Source organism: Pseudorasbora parva, chromosome 3 (genome assembly GCF_024679245.1).
Source record: "Pseudorasbora parva isolate DD20220531a chromosome 3, ASM2467924v1, whole genome shotgun sequence".
Classification (NCBI taxonomy): Eukaryota; Metazoa; Chordata; class Actinopteri; order Cypriniformes; family Gobionidae; genus Pseudorasbora; species Pseudorasbora parva.
The window spans coordinates 36,877,345-36,896,498 of record NC_090174.1 but is presented as its reverse complement, the minus strand read 5'-3'; the positions used below and the strand labels follow the sequence as shown (position 1 = coordinate 36,896,498).

Here is a 19,154-nt window from a genome sequence, read left to right as displayed (position 1 = left end):
TTCATCATTTATTCACCCTCATCTCTTTTCTAAACTATATTATTTAGTTTCTTTTTTCTGTGGAAAACACAGAAGAACATTTTTTTTTTCACAAGTCAATGGGGTTAAAACTAATTTTAAAGAAAAGAAAGTGAAACCTTAACAACATTAAGGTGAATAATTGACCTGGCAAATCTTTGAAAAAGATGGAGAGACCCCAAAAACAGGCGACTGAAAGTAAGAACGCAGAACGGTGCCAAAGAAGAGAAGTCTTCCAGGGTCTGTGAGAGGAAATGAGCATTGTAACAGAATGCTGTGTGGCATTGAGGCCTGAGGGCAAAACTCAAAACCTCATATCCAGGAAAAAGAATCCCCCTCTCTCTTTATTTCTCTCACATCCTCTCGTCCTCATCTCTCTCCCACACAACTAGCATTCGGGTTTGTCCTACTACTATCGCTGCCCCCTTCCCCCCCAGCAGGAAATGAAATCCATTTTAAAATCATTTGGAAAACCACAGGGGCTTCAGACCAGGAAATAATCAGCGTGGGAGAGAGAGAAGGGCGAGAGAGATAGAGCTCTATGGATGGATACAGGACAGAGATGCTCCATGATTTCAGATTTGTCTGCTCTCCCCTCACTCTCCAGCTTGTTTTTTCTCTCCCATCCCTCAACGGAAACTGGATATTACACAGTGGGTGGCCAGGCCTCGACCTGGTTCCCCCTTTGCCTTGCAAGCCTGACCCTGTTCTGACCTTCAGTAAAAAGTGCCACCTAGGGGGCGCTGTCCTCTTATCACTACACTGATAAGATCTGGTCTGACATTTCTTTGGTGCAGTATCTTAAAGGCTGCCACTGAAGTCAAATGGCCAAAATCCCCCCTTTTCATTATTCTGTTTTCACCCATGAGGCTCTCACTCTCACTGGACAGTCTGAAGGCAGTATAGATGAGAAATCTTAGACTTAGATGAGACTTTTCTATACACGAAAGACCCTTGAAGGTTAAGGTGAAACCTTGAAGCTATCAGGATAAATGTGTTGAATTCTAAAACTGAGGATGTAGAAAAGTAGCACACATTCTCCTACAGTTTTTACATTCTATTAAATATAAAAAGTGACAAAAATATATCAAAAGTGACAAAAACATTTCTTCTTCCTTTGAGCTTTGTGTTCATCAAAGAATCCTGACAAAATGTACTATGATTTCCACAAAAATGATTTACAATGCAACACTGATAATAATTTAAAAAAACAAAACAATTATTGAGCACCAAATCATCACATTAGAATGAAGGATCATGTGACACTGAAGACTAGAGTAAATATGCAGAAACTTTTGCCATCTCAGGAATAAATTATAATAGAAATATAAAAAATTTCACAAAATTGGTGAACAAGAGGCTTCATTAAAACATTTTAAAAACACACATACCAAGCCCAAACTTGTTAACAGTATTGTGCCATGCGTTTCATTTTGGAATGATCACATTTATGAGTCAACTGCACATGAAAGTCACCAGTCATAATAACCAGTGGGCAAATAATTTTTGAAAGATTTAAAAGTGATGAAGCCTGCCAGAAAATGCTACAGAGAAAGCAGACCTGTGTGACCAAACATTCCCCACAATTCTCTGTGGCAGCGCAAGAAAAAAAAAATCATAAAAAGCTATTGATTACAAACCAAAATGGGCCTCCTTCCATTGAATGCACAGCAGCTCTCACACTTCTCAAATAGTTTTATAGCAACTTTTTAATAGGTCAAACCGACTGGTATGTTAGATCTGTAAACATACATGGTAAATGTATATGTTGACTTTAACTTTGATCTGCAAAATAATAAATAGTATGATTTCACTAACAAGCTGTTGAACACATTTTGCAACACACAACACGAGTTTTTGGAAGTATTTGGAAAGGCTTAATATGCTTTTCTGTGCTGGTTGCACTTGCAATTGAGTGTTCTTGGCACGTTGGCATATCAATTTTCCCCTGCTATAAAACGGGCATGCTAAAGAGAAACAACCCAGAACAGATCATTTTCCAGGTGTGTTTAGCACTGGCTAATTTACACCAAAAGCAGAGTGTGCCATAGCCTGCTCCAGTGGTTGCCTGCCGCTGCCTCCTGGTGGTTAAAATCATGCAACCTCAAAGTCGTATCTGCCATCAAGGTTCATTAAGCATCTACTTTTGCTTTTTCTAATACATTTATCAGGTTACAATAAATCAAATAGAGTGATAAAATGAAATCTACATGACCATGACTTTAACACAGGAACAGAGCTCAACTTCGGCCTGTGCAGACATTTGGATACAGTCTCAAAAAAGACACAGTAACAAATCTTTCAAAGAAGTGCACTACCCTGACCAAAATCACTTTACTTCCAAAAAAATGTGATTCAGAATTTTGCTGTAATCATGTCCTCGTTACACCATATTGTGAAAGAAAGTGGAATAGATTGTGAAAAACAAAGTCAGTTTTGTATGGCGAGACACAATCAGGAGGAAAAGCCTCCAGAGAACGTTCACTCGTCAATCAATGTATGCCATTAGTGATGTGTACTGTCCTGATTAAAGCCCACCACAGAGAGGTGTGACAGTGTGTGCTCCAGTCTACCTAAATCTCTGTCATCACGAGTCCTAATCTCAGCTGACTGAGCTTCAAGGGAAGAGCTAGCCCTCGCTCACTATAACCGGTGAGAGACTGATTGCTTTGAGAAATTTTACAAACATTAATGCCTTTACAAATAGGCAGATTGTTCAATAAAGAACTTACAACATGGAGTTCTAATATATAGATTACATTATAAAGTATTAGTAAAGTACTTTTTTTAATGGTAGTACAAATATGTAGAATCTTAACCTTTTTTATTTCATAATCATGCACCATTGACTAATGCATTAAGAATTTATAGGCAAATAATGAGATGGTTCTAGACAAGTAAAGGTAAAATTGATAGATTGATAGAAAAAATAAATATATTTTTAAAAATAAATGGAAAAAATATTATAAATAATAATAATAATTCAGATTTTATTCCGCATTTTACTGTCTCTTAAATGAAAAAGAAATATTATTGTATTATCATTATTGATAAAAATTAATAACAACAACAGCAATAATAATAATAATAGTGGTTATTATTATTAATAATAAAGAAAAAAATATTTTAATATGGTCACGGTTCTGGAGTGACAAGGTCACTTATTTTAAGTATAGCAAAATTGAAATGCAAGAGTTTAATAACAGAATTAAAATGTAAGCATTAAACTGATTTTACTGTCTGTATGTCATTTTGAATGCTTCAGTACTGTGGCATTTAAAACATTTGGTAACATTATTTTATGGTTTAATTCTCGCTATTAACTAGTTGCTTAACATGTATATTACTAGGATATTGGCTGTTTATTAGTACTTATAAAGCACATATTAATGCCTTATTCAGCATGACCTTACTAATTCTACCTGGCTCTAGTATTATGAAACTTGTCCTACTTTATACTTATGTTCTACCACCAAGAGCAAAGAAATGAAAAAAGTATTATATTTATTATATATATATATACTATCATCATCTCATAAATTGATGATGCTATACAAAGCTTAAAATAAAGTAATCCAAGCATCTCAGGAGAGCGCAAACTCCAGAGGGAAAATCCAAGCACCAAAAGCCTTTTCCACTAATGTCAGTTTGTAAGTCACTTTTTCAACTTTGAATTCATACGTGTGGTTGACATCTAATGTGTGTGCGCTCCGTGTACGAAGTGTCGCCACGGCGCGTGACGCACCCCAGGATTAGACAGTTCCAGCGTGGTGGGGCTTGATTGATGAGCCCATTCCAAATGTTTTCGCGTCCAAGTCAGTGGGAGTTTGAGTTGCCTTTGCGCATCTTAATACCAAACAAAACATTAGCGTTGGATTCCCAGGGCTGGCTGCCTCTCGCTGGATTTCATTAGTCACCCCTCCACAGCACACAAATGCGCTGCATGGCTCCGGGACATGGAGAAGAGGGAGAGGCAGAAAGGGAGAGGAAGGGCAGGGGGCCATTAAGGGATCATCATCTCATCTGAGCTTCCCTACCGCTAAGGATGAGTGTTAGGAGGGGAAAAAGACCCAAAAAAAAGGTCCTTATGCTTCAGCAGTTTCTGATCAGCTCTGCTGCTCACTGTGAAACCTCATGAATCTGGAACAAAATGTAGAAATATATGTAATAATTCATCTTTAATCAAAGGCATCAGTTGCTATTTGCTTATTTAATTTCATGTTTTTGCAGTGCAGAGACCCCCAGGATTCAGCTCACCCGTCTATACTGCTATATTTAAACGATCCCTGCCACATATCCAACCAGCTCCATCAGGAGAAACACTGATCTCATTCCCCCACTAATGAGGGCACTCATCTGTGTGTTTGTCTCCCCTGCCTACTTTTCCTCCTGCCAAGCCTTGATGCAATTACACCCCCACATCTGCAGGGGGCTCCCTCCTCCCATCAGCACGGGGCTTTCAAGGGGCCCTGGTGCTCCTGATTCACGGTTAATCAATCATGGTGCCTGGGTAATGACGCCCCACTGCTCCCCTAATGTCTTCTGGCGGGAGCCTCTGCCGCTGGCATTGAGCTCACGCAGGCACACATATGGCCGCTCTGAGTGAGTGACAGGACCCCTTTTGCGTGTGTGGCACCCCGCACGACGGAAGCCATCAGCTCCGCACATAGACACGCATGCTGACAACCACACACACGCGCCTGAGGCAAGGAGGAGAGCGACTGGAGAGAGGGAGGAAATAGAGGAGAAGTGCCGCTTGGCCAATCTTCTCACGTCAAAGTGAACTGTCAAGAACAAAGCAAGTAGGGCAATGGGATATCTTCCAAAGCAACTTGGTTTGGGGAGCTTTTTTGAGGCTTGTTACAGAGGATTTGTGACATTCAGAATTCAATTTAGAATATCTTTACAATTCAAAGTTACAATTCAATTCCTGAACCCAAGCAAAAAGGATGCAGAATTGCAATTCATTTGAATATAAGGAGATGTAAAATGAATTGAAATTCACATTAAATTATATAACTGGTTATTTAACACATTCTTAGCTGGAAAAGCAAAATTTGTCAAGGCAAACTTTGAATATTGGCTTCACAAAGCCTTGCTTGAAAGTTTTCAAAAGTTGATATGCCGTTGCTGAGGTATATTTTTTTTAACTTCAGCAACAAGTCATGGTCCTACCAGACTCTCATCATTTCATTTGTACAGAGAGTCTGGCCACTCTCCATTGACAAGCGTTAACTTCCTTGAAGGTGGGTTGAAGTTTAAAACTATTAAATCTGCCCAAAGCCATGGATCTGCCATAACCAATAACCAACGTTTGGTTGTGACATATGTCATCTCAAACCATAGATTGTAGTGCACAACATCAACGTCATCGTTCTCAGCCACTCCCTCTGTTCGCTAATTGGACCGGTTAAAATTTGACAGTAAAACCAGAGAATATAGGCTACCACAATCCCAGAGAACGGAAAATTAGAATATAGCGGAAGGAGGGCGGAGACAGGCTACCAAATCAGCATATTAAAATGATTTCTGAAAGATCATGTGACACTGAAGACTGCCTGAACATTCAGCTTTGCTATTTCAGGAATAAATTACATTTTTAAATATTTTTTTATAGTATTTACTGCATTTCTTTTATTCATTACACGAACGCAGCCTTGGTAAGCATAAATGTACTCATGAAATGTCTGATTAGCGACAATTTGGCAAAATTTTGTGGGCAAAAATGACCATTGTCAATAGTTTAGCGATGCATGTAGCCCCATTCACACAGATGTCACTTTTAAACTATGCAGCTTTCCGATGGTCAAGGAGATGGAGAATTTGCGTGACCAACTTGAACAAATGCAAAATCTGAGGGGAACTTTTTCGCCCTCACATGAAACTCCCGATAGATTCCTATTGAAATCCCTGGATTTCAATTCACAAAATTTTAGCAAGCATCAGTAAATGTGACTGCCCCCTAAGAGACTTATGCCGAGTTCACACTGCCCGATTTTTCCCCCCGATTTTGACTCGCCGTCAGGTTTTGCAAAATTGCCGTCAAATCCCCGAAATCAGGCAAAACGGTGCACAAAAGTGACAATCCCGTAGTGTGAATGATCAAAGATGCAATCAGTTAGAATCGCCGATGAGTCGCCGACACCTGTGAGATATTTGGTATGCTAAATATCTGGACCTGTCGCCGATTCGAACTCCTACTGTGTGAAATGAGTTCTGACTGAAAATCACATGGGCGATGACCGACAGCCAATGAGAGAGTGAGATACAGTACAGCAAGAGGTTCAGGGAGGAGTAATAGACAGAATATCAGTATTTTAATAGATATTTTTACAATTCAATCAAACAGAAACAAAAGCCAAACATTTGCACGTCTAGCCACAGCAGCAGCACATTACAAAATTATTTATTTACCCCAAACTCTCTTTGCAGGACACAATCCTTGCTCCCTCTGTCTCCAACAATTTCCTCCATCATTATCTTTTACTCCACAAATCAGCACACAAGCAATTTGTAGCAAACTTTGTCCAGTTCATAATTTTTTATAACAATTCCAAGTCTCGAGTGAGAACTCCTTTCTGACGCAATTGTGATCTTGCGTTGTTTATTTGTCGTCACATCACACGTGTAGTTGGGAAACGTAGTTTGCGTACCAGAGAGAGAGTTGTCGGTGGTTGTTCCTCCTGTACAGTCAGGCAGTGCAAAGAGCAGTGACCCGATGAGTTTGAAAATCATGCAGTCTGAACTAGGCTTTAGCGAGCCCTAACTTTTGAACTATAGTGTACAATATATACAGGGAGTGCAGAATTATTAGGCAAGTTATATTTTTGAGGATTCATTTTATTATTGAACAACAACCATGTTCTCAATGAACACAAAAAACTCATTAATATCAAAGCTGAATATTTTTGTAAGTTTTACAAAAATCTGTGTGTGCAGGTGACTATTACTGTGCATAATTATTAGGCAACTTAACAAAAACAAATTTATACCCATTTCAATTATTTATTTTTACCAGTGAAACCAATATAACATCTCAAAATTCACAAATATACATTTCTGACATTCAAAAACAAATCAGTAACCAATATAGCCACCTTTCTTTGCAAGGACACTCAAAAGCCTGCCATCCATGGATTCTGTCAGTGTTTTGATCTGTTCACCATCAACATTGTGTGCAGCAGCAACCACAGCCTCCCAGACACTGTTCAGAGAGGTGTACTGTTTTCCCTCCTTGTAAATCGCACATTTGATGATGGACCACAGGTTCTCAATGGGGTTCAGATCAGGTGAACAAGGAGGCCATATCATTAGATTTTCTTCTTTTATACCCTTTCTTGCCAGCCACGCTGTGGAGTACTTGGACGCGTGTGATGGAGCATTGTCCTGCATGAAAATCATGTTTTTCTTGAAGGATGCAGACTTCTTCCTGTACCACTGCTTGAAGAAGGTGTCTTCCAGAAACTGGCAGTAGGACTGGGAGTTGAGCTTGACTCCATCCTCAACCCGAAAAGGCCCCACAAGCTCATCTTTGATGATAGCAGCCCAAACCAGTACTCCACCTCCACCTTGCTGGCGTCTGAGTCGGACTGGAGCTCTCTGCCCTTTACCAATCCAGCCACGGGCCCATCTATCTGGCCCATCAAGACTCACTCTCATTTCATCATTCCATAAAACCTTAGAAAAATCAGTCTTGAGATATTTCTTGGCCCAGTCTTGACGTTTCAGCTTGTGCGTCTTGTTCAGTGGTGGTCGACTTTCTGCCTTTCTTACCTTGGCCATGTCTCTGAGTATTGCACACCTTGTGCTTTTGGGCACTCCAGTGATGTTGCAGCTCTGAAATATGGCCAAACTGGTGGCAAGTGGCATCTTGGCAGCTGCACACTTGACTTTTCTCAGTTAACGGGCAGTTATTTTGTGCCTTGGTTTTTCCACAGGTTCTTGCGACCCTGTTGACTATTTTGAATGAAACGCTTGATTGTTCGATGATCACGCTTCATAAGCTTGGCTATTTTAAGACTGCTGCATCCCTCTGCAATATATCTCACTATTTTTGACTTTTCTGAGCCTGTCAAGTCCTTCTTTTGACCCATTTTGCCAAAGGAAAGGAAGTTGCCTAATAATTATGCACACCTGATATAGGGTGTTGATGTCATTAGACCACACCCCTTCTCATTACAGAGATGCACATCACCTAATATGCTTAATTGGTAGTAGGCTTTCCAGCCTATACAGCTTGGAGTAAGACAACATGCATAGCGAGGATGATGTGGTCAAAATACTCATTTGCCTAATAATTCTGCACTCCCTGTATAAACAAAATGTTGTTTAACAACACTCACTTCATTGCTCAGAATGCATTACCTGCATTACATTTCTTAGATTTCTCTGATATTCCAAAATCAAATTCTAATTCAACTTCATGTGGGGTTGTGTACAATAAAATTCAACTCATTTATTGATAATTAGGGCCCAAGCCCTGAAAGGGCGCAGAGCCCTATTGTTCTTCTAAGGATTATTTTTTTTTTTTTGTTTTTTTTTTGTTATTATTATTTATTATTTTTTTACGCGACTATTTGGGCATTTTTGGGGCCCTTCCCATGCTCGAAAACTCTTGAAACTTTGCACACGCATCAGAATGCGCGGCCATCAGGGCCGGGCTGAGGCTGGGACCCGGGCGTGGCAGGGGGGCTCGACAGCGCCCCCTAAAGTGGGCTCTGAAAACGTGGTCTATAAATCAAACACACTTGCACGTACACATATTAAACTCGGTACACATATAGAGCTCATCGGGCCGAACAACTTTCGTGCTCTAAGTTATGCGTCAGCCAAACAGGAAGTGAGCTATTATGGGTTGTTCGGAAAACGCATGCTGTGGAATTTGCGATACTCCTCCTAGACGATTCACCCGATCAGCACCAAACTCGGTCAGCATGAAGTCAAGACACTGAGGATGCCAAATTGCGAGCAACTTTTTGATATCTCAAACGGTTTGGCCGTGGCGAAGAGACGAATTTATGGCGAGAAAAAGGAAACAGGAAGTGTATTATAACTTCTGCATACATTAATAGATTTTGATGAAACTTCAGCTGTGTGTTTGTTGTAAGAGGCCGATCACATGGATATGACTTTTGTGAGTCAAAGTTATAGCGCCACCAACTGGCAGCAGGAAGTGTGTCACTTTCAAAATTGCTTTAAATCCCCATCTTATTTTCACCCGATTTACTTCAAACTTCATCAGTATAATGTCAAAACATGGCAGATATAGACTTTTGAATGGATTCCTGGTTCTTGAAATACTGTTGTCATGGCAACGCGTCAAAGTCTAATAATCTTTTTATGTGTTTTTGAGACACTTAGCATGCTTGAAATTGCATGAAACTCAACACACACATCAGACATGCTGTCCAGAAGATGCAAGCAAAGATTCAGAAACGGGCGTGGTAGAGGGGCTCAGTAGCGCCATCTTTTGTCCAAAGCGGGGGGTTAGTTTTATCTACAGTCACCAAACTCGGTATATATATTGTAATTTTCGAGCTGGACAGCTTTCTAATTTACAGTCATTAGCTCTGACCAACAGGAAGTCAGATAATCTGGTTTGAAAATGAGAAAAAGTGAAAAGCGAGCTCTGAGTTTTTACCTTCTCATCAAAAGCGATTCATTCAATCTCCTCCAAACTCGGACAACATGAAGTAAATATACAGAAGATGCTAAAATGCGAACGGTTATTGGATATCTCAAACGGTTTTCCCTTAGCATAAGCCTAAAAAAGACAAAAGAAGCACACACATGCCTGGTTCATAAATAAGGCTATACTCCCACCTGCTGGTTATTCTCTATATCACACTGGGTGTTTTTTTTTTTTTCAACACTTATGCTCTCACTTAAATGACCAGTAGAGGGCAATATTGTATAAGTTTTCAAGCAAAAAACCTTGCCTCTGTGTGTGTGTGTGTGTGTGAATGATTTTCTAGCCTGGTGGGGACTTAAACCTGAATGCACACAGACTCATGGGGACTTCCCAATGGGTAGAAAAGCTTATAAATCAGACAGAATGAGTTACTTTGAAAATGCAGAAAGTTTCCTGTGATGGGTAGGGGCAGTGTAGGAGGACAGAATATATGGTTTGTACAGCATAAAAACCATTATGTCTATGCCGAGTCCCCAAAAAGATAGTGAACCAGACATGAGTGTGAGTGTGAGTGTGAGTGTGAGTGTGAGTGTGAGTGTGTGTGTGTGTGTGTGTGTGTGTGTGTGTGTTGGGAGGGGGAGGGGGGAGGGGGGGTGGGCTGAGCTTATAAGGGTTGCCTGCAGCATACTTCAGCATTACTACTGTGTGTGTGTGTGTGTGTGTGTGTGTGTGCGTGTGTGTGTGTGTGTGTGTGTTATTTTTTCTAGCCTGGTGGGGACTTCAACCTGAATGCACACAGACTCATGGGGACACGTGTCACTGATTTCTACAGTGTGTGTGTGTGTGTGTGAGCCACTCTTCTGTCTAAATTACCTCTCAATGTTGTGCTTTTGCCTGCATTAAAGGATTAAACATATTCTGGGTTTGAATAAAAAAATAAATGTATAAAACCAGTTTATTTGTAGGGCATTGAGAATATTGTTTTATATAATTAGTTACCCCCCCCCCAGGATCACTCTGTGTGTGTGTGTGTGTGTGTGTGTGTGTGTGTGTGTGTGTGTGTGTGTGTGTGTGTGTGTGTGTGTGTGTGTGTGTGTGTGTGTGTGTGTGTGTGTGTGTGTTAGTGTGTGTGTGTGTGTCTGGAGGGGGTCTCTCTCACTCTGTGTGTGTCACCTTGTCTCTTGTTTTTTAATAATTTAACAATTTCATATAGGCTATCACAAATATCTATCACTTTATTGTGAAAAATAAGTAAAAAACTAAAACATATATTATATCTTTAATTAAATACTGGTCTTCTGAACTTACAAAATTTGAGCTGCAAAAAATACATTTGCACATAATTGAAAGTGATATTCTAATACTTTTAATTGTTTTCTATAACATGGGCTTTAAAGAAGGTCATGTGCTGTGTTTGCAAAGATCACGTATGACACCTCTTTAAACTGATTATTTATTGATAGAATTTAAATGGATAAAAAATAATAATTTCACATGATCTTTTAAAAGTGGCTGTTTATAATAAACTTCCATAAATTATATGCACGCATATTACTCTTACCTGACACTGATATTAAAATCATTGTTGCGGTCTCTGTGATTTGGCTTAATTTATTTTTAAGAGAAGTGTAAGGATAATACAACTTCAGCATTTGGACAGTATTCTGCACTCATTTTGAAATTGACATTTGACATCATCTGACATAAAATTAATGAATAAAATGTAATTGATCTCAGAGATGTGACTGTTGTGGTTCCTGGTCATAGCAGCACCAGTTGCTGCAGTTAATGAGGTGAATTCAAATGACTTAGACAAAGTCCCATTATTTATTTTTCCCATATTAAATGCCTATTGGCCTGCTGTGCACAGTTAAGCTGATGCCACCGGGGTGGCGGTGCCCCCGGCTTGGGCCCGTCATCGCTGCTCGCAGCTTTAATTGAAATTTGAAATCACCAAAACAAACACACCCCTACCCAAAAGAATCACGCCAAAAGTAACCAGGGATTTATTCTTAATTCAAAAGAGATGTGCGAGTGTGCTACACACAAACAATACCAGACCAATGAGAACTGAGTGCGACTTAAGGCCATTACACACACCACAAGACCAGAGAAAAAAGCTCTTGCTCCCAGGGCTGCGAGAACAAAATGACGTCCTTTTGTTCTCGCAGCCGTGGTTTGGGAGTTCTCGCAGCTTGTTCTCGATACATCGTCTGAGCAGAACTTTTTTCTTGCTGTGTTCAAGAATTATTGTGTGATTGGTCAGACATTTAAAGTGGGCGGGGTTAATGCGGAGAAACAGAGTTGTTCGGCACCTGCTTTTCTTGTGAAATATGGAATGTACTGGGCAGAACGAACTTTGTTCTTGTTTTTGCCACCTCGAGAAACTGAACAGAGTATGTCACAAGCTTTAAATAGTGAACAAAAACAAGATAATTAATCACAGCTGAACTACTCATAATGACAGTAACCATGGTAACAAAGGAGTGGCGGGGAAACTGAACAAAGAAACAAATCAAACACAAGCAAAACAGACTGAACATGTGACACCTATCTAGATGAATCTGCCCCTACATGCACATCGATGGCACATATTGGCCTCAAAGGGGGCACTTGTGTAGCCTAGAAATCTAGATACAACCTAGCGGCAGTCTAGCAACTCTTAATAGACTTCTGAGTTGGAAAAACCAAACTCTGTTCAAGCCAATAATATCGTGTATAGAGTCAGTGGGCGGGCTTAACATGATGGCAGAGTTGCCACAGTTCTGCGTGCGACTTGTAAACAAAGAAACTGACGAATCGGCTTTGGCCGAGACTCTGGAAGACTTGGAGTTGAGCTTTTCTTTGAGAAAAGAACAGCACTGAAATCATTTTTAAGAAGGGAAGATGTGTTCTGAGTTTTGCCAACCGGATAGGGCGAAAGTTTAATCTCTCAACTAGCTCTGCTTCACGTTGCTAGTTGGTTGTAGTGTTATCCAATTGCGCGCAGAGGTAGTTTCAAAAGACAACTGTTTATCCCGCCCCTCGGATTGAGCCCTGCCAATGGTGAGTTCCCAGACCCAACATCTTGATGTGGGTCTGGCTTGACAGCTAGCGCTCGTGAGCACCATTCTGAGAACTAAAATGACAACTGGGACACCCTGCATGCGGTCTTGTTGACTTAACTGACAGGCTCACCTCACTTTTATATTTTTGATTTTGCTGATTATCTACAATGGTGTTTTGGTGCTCAGTCCAATACACTTTTCAACAGTGTGTTTTTTTCCCTTCTTCAAAATCACTTACTGCACTTTTAATTGAGAGGGAGCCAATTCTGCACATTCCTACTGTATCTCTTTATGTATTATTCTCTTTATTCTTTTATTTATTTATTTTAAATCTTTTTTTGCTTTGCTTTTATAATTTTTTAGTTCTTATGCATCTGATATCTTTTTTGTAAAGCTCTTTGAACTACCATTGTGTAAATGTGCTATATAAATAAAATTGCCTTGCTTTACATTCTCCTTTAGTTTTCTCGATAAAAACACTTTTTTAGAATACTCCTTCTAAAATATACCCCTTCCTTTCCCTTTTTGTATCTACTAATAGCTATACCTTAGTCGGGAGTTAAAGGGATAGTCCACCCAAAAATAAAAATGATGGATCCATCCAAAAATAAAAAAGTATCCTGCCAGATGAATAGCATGAGAACTTTATTATGTCTGTTACGTCTGTATCATTTCAGTGAGCTTTTATGAGGGTTAACGCATGCGCTGTAAGGCGAATTCAGCGTTTTTCGGTGTGTCAGCGGGGATGAAAAACTTCTGAAAAACACTAGTGTGGACGGAGAGCATTTGAAAAGAATGTATCCGGATTAATCTAGAGCTTTAGACTTCATTCTTTATAATTATTTTTTGGCAGATCATTTTTACTTTATATACTTAGCACATATGGCTTTAATAGATTTTGGTTGGATTTCCAGGCCCTTGTCAAAAGTCAAAAAAGACAAGAAAGACTATCCAGGAAACGTAACTGATTTAGTGAGATTCAGAGCACATTTTCATTAAATCTTGACTGTCTGTGTCATTGTGTCTTATACGGATGGCCCATTCAATCTGTTTGTATGAAGAGATGCTCCTCGGGCTCTAAGCATTTGTATGCAGTATAGAGTGGCAGAGGCCCATCTGTGCAGCCTAAAACCATCCTAATTTATGTTTCACACCTCTTGCTGCTGTTACACTTTGCATCTCATGGCACATTCTCTCTCTCTCTCTCTCTCTCTCTCGAATCTTTTTTTTCAGTGGCAGTGACAGTGAAGTTGCTTTGGCTGTTAAAGAGCAATCCATCATCTGTTTAGAGCGCTTCATCAACATTGTGTACATAGCAGTGCTAAAACAGAGAGGATTTATGTTGCTCAGACAGAAGCTTTTTCTAGTGCCATATGGATGAGGTATAAAATCACAAAAGCCAATTAAAAGGAATAACATGCATGCATTAGTTTGTGAAAGCTGAGACAACAAAAGATCACATTAGCAGCTCGTATGAGCGTGTGCTCACAGTATCAGACTGAGGAATACAATCTGTTTCAAACCTTTCACAAAAAATGTTTTTCATTGTATGAAAGTCTTGCCCTTTTCCATCTTTTGATCTGGATTATTTAATTTTACTGTATTGTGCTTGTATTACCACTTTTAAGGAAGATATGAGTTACTGAGACTCTAAAATAAAACAGAGCTTTTATAAGAAACCGCTGTGGTTCTGTATCATGGTAGCCGACTTTTTTCAAGTATGCACTCCAGAAGCTGATTTCAGTATTCAGTCTGATTGACCAAATTTTTGTATCAATATATATATATATATATATATATATATATATATATATATATATATATATATACATTTTTGGGGCCCAAAATTTTGTCAATTATTTGCTATAAAATAATTATTCAGAATTATTCTAAAATTCTGTATGCTGATAATTATTTTTATGACCGATTACTAATAAATGGTGGATATTATAACTACATTATTTATAAATAAAAAAATAAAAACTGTAAAACTATTATTAATATATTATGACAAATAAATAGTCTATTCATTTAAAATGTAGGCTACTAAAGATTACATTTTACAGTTTTTTTTTTTTTTTTTTTTTTTTTTTTTTTTAATGTTTTGCTAACTTAAAGTGTGAAAATTCCAAGTGTTAAATGACATTAAATATAATGTAAAATGTAAAAGTAGGAGAAAGTAGTAGTATGCAAAATAAAATAATTAATATTGGTCGGTCACTATAAACATTTTACAGGTCCCTAAAAACCGATATGGTACCAATATATTTCTCATCCATTAACTGACAGGGATTATGGACACAAATGCAAGGCCTTTAGAGGTATGAAGTATGATGATATACTGTCAACCTACGGAAGTTGATTTAGAGAAAGGCAATGTCAATGGTCACTGGAAGCTTCTAAACACTGTAAGACACCATTACTCGGTAAATGAAGCCCTCCTCTGCGATCTTCAACTCACAACACAGCTAGTTGATTCAATTAATGTTCCTTCCCCCTCTGCTCTGGTGTCGACTGCAATTCCACTCGGAGATTCCTTCCTTCAATGTTCCATGAAATTGGGCCAGATTGTTGTGTCACGTTAATTAATGTAATCCTCGTTGCATTGAGAGAGCTTCAAGTTAATAATTAGACCGTCTTGGTGACGAGATTGTATATGACATTTTAGCTCAATAAATCTCATCTAAGATTAAGAAAGGTGTGGACGCGATTCAGCAGTTGTTATGCGAATAGCCTGAGTAGTTTGTGTGTGTGTGTGTCTGGCTCACATAGCCTACCTTTCACGTTTATGAAGAGAATAGCCTACTTCGGCGGAAATGTGAACCAGTCACATCTGCTCTCCTCTACTCCAGCACTCAATCTCATAAGCGATATTTTCAATAACTTTCTAGCGCCATCTGCTGGTGACAACAGAAACTCGACACAATGTAAAAGACGTGGTATTTGGAGATTTCACATTAACGTATTTGTATGAGGCGCCAGCCACGTAGGATTTAAATCAAACTGCGCTTATCAATACATAACATACGTGCATATACCTATACACTACTCGCAGTGCATGATCAATTGAAACTTGAAACACCAGCGGTAATAAACAAAAACAATCGCATCAATGAACAATTTGTAGTATTTGCAGTCTGAAGCTTTTTATATTATCTTTGTAGAAAACAGCAGCACTAGCATGGATCGCATTACTATAGTGTACCTAATGCACTTTGGATCGCTTTGGATAAAAGCGTATGCCAATGTTTACATTTAATGCACATTCCGAAATGTGATTTAATCTAAATATTTTATATGTATTTAGATAAAAAAAAGTTTCTGTTAGTCAGACCTGGCTCGCTCACAGAAAAATGACTGTCCACTGCTACGAGTGTGTCCACGGTGTGCTGTGTTTGAGTGCACTAACCTGGATGAGTTAAATGCATTTTTTTACGGTATATGATTGGACCAGTTCGGAGTATGGGCTACCATGCTTGGCCTTCACATGACACTTTTACAAATGACAATGCTTCATTTGTTTAAATAGGAGGAAATCGCCAGTGTGTAGGCTACATGTAGACGTTTGTCACCTGAAGATAAAGAAAATTTTGAAATCTACCAGTCTAACGCTAGATGGCAGTCCTTGATCATTGAATTGATCTACACACTAACGTGTTTTATCTTGTTTGCACGGTCACTGCAATTGTTAATTTTTTTGTAATTAAAGAAACCACTAATCTTGCCATTCTATTATTTTTCTATATTCCATAGGGTTATAGAAAGAATGAATGACAACTAATATAACATTAGTAATGTAAAATAAATCTAAACAGAGCTTCGTCAACAAGTCACTAAAACATCTGGAAGAAAAAAAAGACAAAAACTGACAACACACAACAAGACTGCTATCAAATTCTGAGTTTTATTAGACATTGCAGGAAGCTAGCTTTGATAGCTTTTTAGCTGCTTATGAAACTGCTTTGGAGGAAAAGAAATCAGAATAAAAAAGACAAAACCAACAAATAAGGAAACAGAACAACAGTGAACAAGAACTTGAGTGGTCAACTCGCTATGCAAGCTCCTCCTCTCCCTCTTCCTCGAACTCTCCCTCCTCTTCTGCAGTAGCGTCTTGGTACTGCTGGTACTCTGACACCAAGTCATTCATATTGCTTTCGGCCTCCGTGAACTCCATCTCATCCATCCCCTCGCCCGTGTACCAATGCAAGAAGGCCTTGCGCCTGAACATGGCAGTGAACTGCTCAGAGATGCGCTTGAACAGCTCCTGGATGGCGGTGCTGTTGCCGATGAAAGTGGCTGCCATTTTGAGACCGCGAGGCGGGATGTCGCACACGGCGGTCTTGACATTGTTGGGGATCCACTCCACGAAATAGCTGCTGTTCTTGTTCTGGACATTCAGCATCTGCTCATCCACTTCCTTCATAGACATACGGCCTCGGAAAACGGCGGCCACGGTGAGGTAACGACCGTGGCGGGGGTCACAAGCAGCCATCATATTCTTGGCATCGAACATCTGCTGCGTGAGCTCAGGAACCGTAAGAGCTCTGTATTGCTGACTCCCTCTGCTGGTGAGGGGGGCGAAGCCCGGCATGAAGAAATGCAGACGGGGGAAAGGCACCATATTGACGGCGAGTTTGCGCAGGTCAGCATTGAGTTGGCCTGGGAAGCGCAGACATGTGGTGACCCCGCTCATTGTGGCGGACACGAGGTGGTTAAGATCGCCGTAGGTGGGCGTAGTGAGTTTGAGTGTACGGAAGCAAATGTCATACAGCGCCTCATTGTCAATGCAATAAGTTTCATCTGTGTTCTCCACCAGTTGATGGACAGACAGTGTGGCATTATAAGGCTCTACAACAGTGTCTGAGACTTTGGGTGAGGGCACCACGCTGAAAGTGTTCATGATGCGGTCTGGGTACTCCTCACGGATCTTGCTGATGAGGAGAGTGCCCATGCCTGACCCGGTGCCTCCTCCTAGGGAGTGGGTGAGCTGGAAGCCTTGCAGACAGTCACAGCTTTCCGCTTCCTTACGGACAACATCAAGAACAGAGTCTACAAGCTCAGCACCTTCGGTGTAGTGACCCTTGGCCCAGTTGTTTCCAGCACCACTCTGACCTATGATTGAAAAAAATAAAATAAAAGGCTAATTTTGTTTAAATTTAAAAATCAAGAATTTATCATTCAGTCAAATAAAAAAAAACAGGCTTACCAAAGACAAAGTTATCAGGTCGGAAGACCTGCCCAAATGGTCCCGATCTCACCGAATCCATGGTTCCAGGCTCCAAGTCGACAAGAACAGCACGAGGAACATACTTTCCACCTGTCAAAGTAAAACATTTCCACACTTAATTTAAAATTCAACATGGCATTTGTTAAGTTTTATTATATTGCAAATGCAAACTGACCAGTGGCTTCATTGTAGTAAACATTAATCCGCTCCAACTGCAGATCACTGTCTCCATGGTAAGTTCCTGTCGGGTCAATTCCGTGCTCATCACTAATCACCTCCCAAAACTGACCATACAGAAGAAAAGGAGACAATATTAACAATTTAGCACCTTAAATGTCTTTAAAATAACGGCCTCGTTTCAAGTGTTGTCATGGCAACTTGCAAAAATACAAACAGGTTTTTAGAGGATAAAAAACTAACTATAACGAGTTTAGATCGCTAGTTATTCATCTTATCCGATGTTATTTTTCTATAGAAAAACACAGCTAAATATAAATAGTCAGTTAGTTAGTTACAGATACTAACTAAGTTAACAGCATATAAGTTAAACTACGTTATGTCCATCGCGAGTAACGTTAGCCTTTATTGGGCTAATAGTTAATACACTCACTTTGGCACCGATTTGGTTCCCACATTGACCAGCTTGCAGGTGAACAATTTCCCTCATGTTGAATCGTTAAGAAAAAAGCACTTTTTAATTAAAAACCCCAAATGGATTTGAGTGGGCTCTCTTCCACCGCACGTCGTCTAAACTGCAAAACACAGCGAACGGTTTTCAGTTTTAAATAACGCCAACCTTCGCGTTCAAAAACAGGTGGATGAGCGAGACGTCAATCAATCTCCATACGCTTTTGATTGGTCGAGGAACAAGAACTTTCATGGCGTTTCTACTTTTGATTGGATTAGAGATGTTGTAATCTGTTGCCAATGGTTACAACGCGGATCACACAGAAACCGTTTTGTATTGGTAACCGGAGACGCATACCTGCTTTTATCATTGAATAGAATAGTTTTTTTCTTCTTCATTGAGAATCGTGTTACCAAGCACACCTACCTACACCAAACAGAGCCTTGCCTGTTTGGACTTGTTCATTTGGTACGTACATTACACTGAATGCGTTTGAAGTTTTCAAATTAATTATAATTTTACAACAACAACATAAACGTTTATTATTATTACATGCACATTATTTTTGTGCTTAACGTTACTTATGTAGAAAATAGTCTCTTT

General features: G+C 39.6%; 1 protein-coding gene and 1 long non-coding RNA gene across 2 annotated transcripts in view; both read right to left on the bottom strand.

Moving 5' to 3' along the window:
* The window catches only part of LOC137071931 (uncharacterized), a 65,643-nt gene extending 50,095 nt beyond the window's left edge, over nt 1–15,548 (bottom strand). Inside the window, exon 1 of the long non-coding RNA XR_010904552.1 lies at nt 15,474–15,548. This is a non-coding gene — a long non-coding RNA (uncharacterized lncRNA). The remainder of the gene's footprint in view (nt 1–15,473) is intronic.
* A 1,033-nt stretch (nt 15,549–16,581) lies between these two features.
* On the bottom strand, nt 16,582–18,711 carry zgc:55461 (beta-tubulin family protein). The gene is made up of 4 exons (XM_067438673.1): nt 18,534–18,711; nt 18,099–18,207; nt 17,903–18,013; nt 16,582–17,808 (listed from the first exon to the last, which is right to left on the bottom strand). The coding sequence occupies exons 1-4, from the start codon at nt 18,588–18,590 to the stop codon at nt 16,748–16,750; spliced, it is 1,338 nt and encodes a 445-aa protein (XP_067294774.1). The 5' UTR covers nt 18,591–18,711; the 3' UTR covers nt 16,582–16,747.
* Nucleotides 18,712–19,154: the final 443 nt, after the last annotated feature.